The sequence below is a fragment of the Emiliania huxleyi genome, assembly GCF_000372725.1.
Source record: "Emiliania huxleyi CCMP1516 unplaced genomic scaffold EMIHUscaffold_23, whole genome shotgun sequence".
Classification (NCBI taxonomy): Eukaryota; Haptophyta; order Isochrysidales; family Noelaerhabdaceae; genus Emiliania; species Emiliania huxleyi.
Window position 1 is genome coordinate 1 of NW_005200333.1, and position 7,500 is coordinate 7,500.

The 7,500-nt window shown below is 65.7% G+C and overlaps 3 protein-coding genes across 3 annotated transcripts; 2 read left to right on the forward strand and 1 right to left on the reverse strand.

Moving 5' to 3' along the window:
- Positions 1-24: 24 nt before the first annotated feature.
- On the forward strand, positions 25-3,896 carry EMIHUDRAFT_450128 (hypothetical protein; the record flags this gene model as incomplete). Its single annotated transcript, XM_005779424.1, has 13 exons — positions 25-39; positions 135-209; positions 472-684; positions 859-960; positions 1,045-1,076; positions 1,467-1,569; positions 1,738-1,989; positions 2,107-2,202; positions 2,356-2,457; positions 2,824-2,874; positions 2,959-3,357; positions 3,749-3,806; positions 3,877-3,896. 13 exons carry the CDS (start codon positions 25-27, stop codon positions 3,894-3,896), a joined length of 1,518 nt encoding a protein of 505 aa, XP_005779481.1.
- A 103-nt stretch (positions 3,897-3,999) lies between these two features.
- EMIHUDRAFT_204936 (hypothetical protein) lies at positions 4,000-4,546 on the reverse strand (the record flags this gene model as incomplete). Its single annotated transcript, XM_005779425.1, has 2 exons — positions 4,000-4,097; positions 4,153-4,546. The coding sequence occupies 2 exons, from the start codon at positions 4,544-4,546 to the stop codon at positions 4,000-4,002; spliced, it is 492 nt and encodes a 163-aa protein (XP_005779482.1).
- A 524-nt stretch (positions 4,547-5,070) lies between these two features.
- Positions 5,071-5,785, forward strand: EMIHUDRAFT_64460 (hypothetical protein; the record flags this gene model as incomplete). The annotated part of the gene is made up of 2 exons (XM_005779426.1): positions 5,071-5,312; positions 5,383-5,785. The coding sequence occupies 2 exons, from the start codon at positions 5,071-5,073 to the stop codon at positions 5,783-5,785; spliced, it is 645 nt and encodes a 214-aa protein (XP_005779483.1).
- Positions 5,786-7,500: the final 1,715 nt, after the last annotated feature.

Here is a 7,500-nt window from a genome sequence, read left to right on the forward strand (position 1 = left end):
CGGCTGCTCACGCCGCTGCAGACGATGTTCCAGAACGCGGTCAGCTGTAGTGACCGTGGTAGTTTACAGCAGTAGCAGGCAGTAAAAGACACCTGCCCGAATCGGTTCTGCGTCTCCTCCTCGCTGCTCAACAGGTCAACGGCGTCCAGACGCAGCCGGAGGACATCGCGATCGCGCTGCAGCTCGTCGATGAGTGGGGCCGCGGCTTTGTCGCTGAGACGGACTACCGGCTTGAGGCGAGGACACGAACGCACACACACACGCACACACACACACACACACACACACACACACACACACACACACACACACACACACACACACACACACACACAGTGACCACACGCGCACTGGGTCTTGCACTTTCAACGCCGTGCGGCCTGTCCTTCTAGACGTGGAGTCGCGAGGGTTGCTTGGCCCTTGCGTCACCGCCCTTGCGTCTGTGGAGAGGCGTCCCTTACCCCACCTTAGGCGAGGAACACGGCGGGGTTTGCTGCGTCGATGAAGGCGCGCGGCCTCGACGCGGTCTGCGCGCCGGTGGTTGTGGAGCGGCTGGTGCGCGATACGGTGTTGGTGACCGAGTGGGTCGACGGCTCGCGCCTCGACTCCGACGCGTCGCCCGACGTGCCGCGGCTGTGCGGCGTCGCGCTCAACGCGTACCTGACCATGCTGCTCGACACGGGCGTGCCGCACCCGAGATCGCCTGAGATCGCCCGAGATCGCCCGAGATCGCCCGAGATGGCTCGGCACGGGCGAGCGCCGCAACGGGTGATCTCGGACCCATCTCGGGCGATCTCGCTAGGCGTGCTGCACTGCGACCCGCACCCGGGCAACCTGCTGCGCACGACGGACGGCAAGCTCTGCATCCTCGACTGGGGCATGACGCTCGAGGTGCCGTCGAACCTGCAGTATGCGCTCCTTGAGTTCATCGCGCACCTGAACGTCGAGGACTACGACGCGGTGCGGCTCGGGACGGGTGGCAGTGGTGAGCAGCCTTCAGTCAAAGATCGGACCCCACGCCCCACGCCCAAGCAGGTGCCTCAGGACTTCATCAACCTCGGCTTCTCGCCGGAGGGGTGCGCTTGCTTCCACAGATGGGGGGCCCACAGAGCAATGGACCGGGGTCCCGTTACCCCCCCGGGGGGGGGGGGTGTGAAGAGCCCCCCGAACCCACACTCCCTAGCCGGCGCATATGTCTCTCCTCTGCGTGTCGCATACCGCACGACACACGCTTGACACAAACAGCACGACCCCGGGCCCAGATCGCACGCACGGACAGTCGAGAACGGACGGTCAGACAGAGATCGACTAGTCAGACAGGCAACGCCGAGTCCCACGGAAGGCTAGCTCGAAGCACGCGTCGCGAGCTGCGACACGCGCTTCACACACGGGGAGAGATGTGCAACACAGTCGGGCCGGCAACACACTCGTCGTGCAACACACTCGTCGTGCAACTCCTCGAGCAGGGTGTCCGCCGAGCGGCTCAAGGCGTCCGGCATCACCGACGGCCTCTCCTTTGCCTTTCGGCAGCTGAGCGCGGGCGGCGGGCCAAAGAAGATTGCCGAGCGCGTGGAGGGAGAGCTCAAGCAGCGGTACGGCGCGGAGCTGAGCGGGCCCGAGCTCGAGAAGAAGGCGCAGGCGGAGCTGCTCGCGGCGATGGAGGCGCAGCTCGCCTCGGAGCAGCTCGCGCGAGATCGCCCGAGATTGCCCAGATGAGCCGAGATGAGCCGAGAGTAGGCGCAGCTCGCCTCGGAGGGGGTCGACGTCAAGGGCGTGACCAACGTGATGGAGGAGGTGTCGCGCCGCAACCGCGAGCTCTTCGCGCTGCCGCCGTACGTCCTCTACGTCGCACGCGCCTTCTCCACCCTCGAGGGGATCGGCCTCTCGGTCGACGAGGACTACGCAATCGTGCAGGAGTGGTTGCGCTCTCCTCCACAAGTCTCAGTCGACGCGTTCAAACCAGCCCTAGGCCCAACAGAGCACGGGCTGGTCACGCACAGTGACACGCGGCACATCTCTCTCGCCTCCTCCCTCTCTGTCTCTGACGACCACGAGGAGGACCACGGCCGTTGCGCCCCCGCCGACCCTATCTCCCCCCGTTCGCAGGAGTGCTACCCCTACCTCGCTCGCCGGCTCTTCACCGACCGCTCGCCGCGCTCCAAGGCGGCCCTGCGGGCGATGCTCGGCCTCGACGGCCCGGCGGTTCGTGCGCCGTCGGCGCTTCCCTTCGGAGCGGACACCGTCGGCGTGGTTGTGCCGACGGCCCAGTCGTCCGCGCGCGGCAACGGCGGCGGCGGAGGCGACGGCGGAGGCGGAGGCCTCTCTCCCTCGAAGCTGGTCGAGATGAGTGAGCAGTTCCGCGAGGCCACCGCGGCCACCGCGACGGTGGACCGAGGCGCGGGCCAGTCGGAGGCGACGCGTGAGCTGGCCGGGCTGCTGATCCTAGAAGCGGAATACGTAGCCATGCATTCCAACCAGCGCTCGAGAGGACACGGACTCCGCTGTATTCGACCGTACTCCGCTGTGATCACCGTATTTGTGTCGCTCGTATTCTCACGGCGCTCTGAATACTCTGCACAAGGCCGTACTCCCGCCCTAATGTTGGTGTATTAGCATGTAGGCTGCTGATCGACCCGGAGGGGTCGACGCTGCAGGTTGTGCTTCGCCCCGCCGGCCGGGCTCCGGGTCTTGCAGCGTGAACGCCAGGGCCACTGCTAGTCTCGCAGGGGGTGTGGTGACGCAGAAGAGAGCCCACCTTCGCTCCGCCACTGTGCGTGTGTGGGGAGACATGCAATTTTCCATTACCCTTGTCCCTACCCTTAGGACATCCTTGTGGAGGAGAGCGCACGGCTTGGCGATGCCGCGGTGCGGCAGGCGCGAGATCAGCCGAGATCAGCCGAGATCAGCCGAGATCAGCCCAAGCTGGACGAGACTTGTCAGCGCGCCGTCGTGTGGCAGGCGCTGCGTACCGCCTTGGTGGACACGCCAGCCTCGCTGGTCGCGCCCCTCGGCCTTAAGCCGCCGCCGGCCCTCGAGGCGCTCCTGGCGGCGACCGACGAGGACGAGCGCGCCCTCGCCACCGCGTCAGAGATCGCCGAGCTTATCGGCCCGCGCGTGCGCCAGGAGCTGGGCGCGGCCGCGAGCGAGCCGCCGCTGCCGACCGCCGTGGCCGAAGCGGTCGGCTCCCTCCTCGCGGACGGAGGCGCACGCGGCGACGTGTGGCGCGGCGTGCAGGGCGTGACGACTCTCTCTCGCCGCGTCGGGGCGCTCATGCTGCGCCGGGGCGTGCAGCGCGCCGAGGGCACTCCCGGCTTGCCAGCGGCGGCTCGAGAGGCGATCATCAACGGCAACAAGGCGGTCGCCGACGCCATCGAGCCCGCCGGCCCCCCGGCGGACGGCGGCGTCTAGCTGCGGGGGATCCGCTCCTGGGTGCGCCCATCTCTGTATCTATCTCCCTGTGGTGTCGAGGGGGGTCCACATTTGTTTCTTTATGTTTCTGACGGTACGAAGAGTGGCACGCTACGGCACCCCCGACTCAGCGAGAGCGGAGAGAGCCTCACCACACTCCGCCGCCCCACTGGCAGCCGCGGCGGCGGGCCACTCGAGGCGCCTCCGCCGCCCTACTCCAGTCACACGCAGCGGCGATTCCCCCGCTGCACAAGAGGCGACACACAGCTCCCACCCCGCGCACTCGCGCAGCACCGCCCGCGCCCTCTCAGCGCAATCGCCGCCCGCCAACCCGACGCAGCCGGCGGCGCAGCGGCTGCGGCAGCTTGCGGCGCGCCTGCGGGAGGGCGTCGAGGTCCGTTTACTATCAGTACGATGTCTAGACTATCTACGGGATTGCCGTGGGGGGGCCTCCATGTGTCCATGTAGGCGGTGCCCTCTGGGGATGAGTGTGGTGCGGGGAGGCGCCGGGGGTCTGGCCCCTGGGTGGCGTCCTCTGGAAAGGTATGCGCAGGGGAGAGGGCGGTCCCGCATCCCAGGGCGAGCTCTCGCTCACCCGATATTGACGTGCAGCGACTCTGCGGGCCGCGCGTTGACGAGTCTGGCGGCGGCGGCGGCGGCGCTGATCGCGGCCAGCGCCTCGGAGGCCCCTGGAAGACGCGGGACGTGTGTGTGAGGGTGGGGCGGCGGGCCGAGAAGAGAGACCCAATTGAGGGAGGCTGCCGTCGCTCTTGCCGCCTCTCGTCGGCAGCAGCAGTAGCGAGCCCGTCTCGCTCGCGGGCAGCGTAGCGTGGGGCGAGAGCCGCCAGGCGGACGAGGCCAGCTTCGACACGCCGGCCGACGAGATGCCGGATACGGCTGCGGCGCTCAGGAGCTCTATCGCGGCGTCCGGCGCGGTGCGATGCGTGACCGCTGCTCCGCTCCCGTGGTGAGGCGCAAAGGAGCAGAGCGTGGCGTGCATTCCGCCCCACCGGCGGAGTTTTTCGGTCGAGTCCGGCCCGCTGGCCTGGAGCGGCTGCCCGTCTGCGTCCACTGGCCGGAGGTAGAGGCTGAACCGCTCATGCTCACGATTCCCGTCAAACTCGGAATGCCGCGGCATACGCGGCGACTCGGCCGGCGACAGCCAGCGTGATACCTCGCTCCTAAGCCCCGCGGTCTGTCGTCCATGTGGGAAGGAGAAGTCGGGCAAGGTGAGGGCGAGCATTGAGGCGGCGCCCCGGCTTCCTCGGCTCGGCCGTCGCGGTGAACGTAGCGGTGAACCTTCCGTGGTGATATTTTCTTCTTATCCGTTTGCCCGGGGCGGCGCCTGCTGTGAAGACCGAGGGCCATTTGTCGCTCTCTTCACGAGCTGCGAGGAGTGGCTGCGGCAAGCAGACAGCACCAGCGCGTTACTCGCGCCGGCGGCGCTGGAGAGTCGCAGCCGCGCGTCGTCGGCGCTGCTAAGAGATCAGCACCATGGTGATCCACCTCCTGAGTCTCGCACTCGCCTTCCACGGCAGCACCACCGCCGCTCGCCCAGCCATCACAGCCAGGTCCGCCGCCGCCGTCGCCTCATCCACCGCTGCTTCAAAGGAGATAGACGTTGAGGCGATCGGCAAGTATGCGGGCGCGGTGGCCGTGCAGATGGGTGCCGTCTCTGCCACGTTCGGCGCGGTCGATCTCGCGACCGACGCTCTCGGCGTGACGCTTCCGTGGCAGGCGGTCGCCGGACTCTTCTGGGGCTTGTCTCTCAAGAGCCGCGTCTTCTCGCCTCTCGACAACGCGCGGCCTGACCTCAAAAAGGCAGTGGATGGGGAGGCGACCCGCGGCTTCAACGACCGGATCATGCCAAGCTGGACGCCGCCGGGTGTGACCTTTCCGATCATGTGAAATCCGCCGGCACGATGCACAGACAATCGTTGCCACCCCTTCCACAATCACAGCATTTGGCGGTAGGTGGGTTCTGGTCGTCGGACCTCTCCGCGCGCTCTCGTCGACCCTCGTGTGGGAGGCGACCGGCATGCACTTGCTCAACCCGGTGCTCCTCTGCATCATGCTGCACCTCTCGGTTGGCGACACGTGGAACACGGTCAACAATGTCGAGCGCCGGCTCGGCGCCGCGGTGCCCGGCGTGGCGTGCGTGCTGGCCTCGGCGTGTTTCGCGGCCACGCAGTTCTACTCGGTGTCCGAAAAGGCGGGAAGCCTGCTGGGGCTGACGGCTGTATGGATCACAGTCGCTGGCTTGCTCATCGCCGACACGTGGCGGATCAACGCCGCCGAGGCGGGCAGCAAGTGGGAGGGAGAGCCGCTCTTCCCGGTGAAGGGCGAGGTGGCGACGCGCTTCTGGTTTGAGAAGTAGCGCGCGCGGTCGGGTGGACAGCGCAGCTCCGTTACGTGGTTGGCCAGCGCTATTGTCACAGAGGGTGGGCGCCCCTGCGTGTCGGAGCTGTGTGCCTAATAGGGTTGCGACGTCGATCGGTGTGCGTCTTTCAAAAAAACGTGTGTTTAAAACGAAACCAAGACCTCAAGGCTTTGGGCATGCGCTCGTCCGCTCGAGACCTCGAGGCACTCTGTCTCTGACGTCTGAGGGCATGCGTTGCAAAAATCCTCTCATTCTCAAAATGTGACCACTGTTAGGTTTCAGTGTGTTGTCTGTGGTATGTGGAAAAAGAAAACGTTCGCAAAAATACTCTTCGCTGCAAGTCACCTCTCTAGCACCTCCGGCTGCCGCACGCACATACCCGCGCCCCCACACCACAACACACACGCACCCTCTCAAGCGATCAAGCCTCCGCCTTCGCCTGTGCCAGAAGCGTACGCCACGCCGTGCAGGCCTTCTTGTCTTTCCACGTGCCAACGCCTGCTCCGGCACTCTCAAACTTTCGGTCAAGAGGCGGCAACAGCTTGAGCACGGCCTCTGGGCATTTGGCCAGCCTCGAGCTCGCCTCTTCGATCACCTTCGCATCGAAAAGAACGGCCGCAGCGACGAGGGCGATCCCGGAGCAAGCCTTGACGAGCGGCGGGTGCGGCTCTCCAAAATGGGAAAAGTCGTCCTCCCACACACCCTCAAACGCGCACTCTCCCTCATCGGAGAAGAGCAGCAGCATTCCCCATAGCGCGTCGTACGGCGACCCTTTGGTCTGCAGCTGCCGCTTCACCTCGGCGACGGCGAACTCGATTGCCTTGAGCTCGTTGCAAGCAATGTCATGCTGCCGGTTGACCGGGTGGCCCGAGGCATGGCGGACAAACCGGTCATTCATCTCGAATGCGAGCTGGCCGACGATGGTGCACTCGCCAAAGCTCTCCCCGTGCATCGCCTGCTGAACCTGTGAGCACACGAGCATGTACAGTGCGGCAGGGTAGGACGGGATGTAAGGGGCGTAGCCGTGATCGCCGATCATGGCGGGATCGGTCAGCCGTTTCTTCGTCACCCACCACCGATTCTCGTCCAGCCGCTCGCCGAGGTAGTAGGTCGTCTCGTCGTCCAACTCAATCGTCGGAACAAGGAATCGGCAGCCAGCCGGCTCCTCTGTCAGAAGATTGTATTCATTCGACTTTGGGTGCGGAGGCTCGAATATCTCGGAGAGTGCCGCTGGAGAGTCGGCCGGGTGCTTCACCTGGTATGACTCGCCTGCTGGCACCTTCCAGTCCCAGCGCTTGTCGCCACCATCTAGTGGCTGAGACCACCTCACGATGATGAGATGTTCGCCATCGTTGTCCTCCTCGCCCAGCACCGTGCCCGTGAGAGTGCCGAAGCGCGGAAACGTGACGGTGAGCAGCTCGACAGCCTTCTTGGCACGCTTCTTGGCACGCTTTCGCGGCGGCATTTTGCCCAAATGACGACTAGGATTCCCGCGTGTGAAGGGAATTCTTACGTCATTGTGCTATCTGCGCCAGTCCGCGCCCTTCTGAGGCTCGCTGGCGCGGACGTCGCTAGGCACACGCCACGGCACAGAGGTATTAGATAGGAAGAAAGAATTGTGTCTGTTGCCTGCCTGCCTGGTTGGTGGCAGGCGGTCGGTCGGTGTCGAGTCTCGTCTCTCCTGTCTGCTATTGCCGCAGCCGCTTCACAGC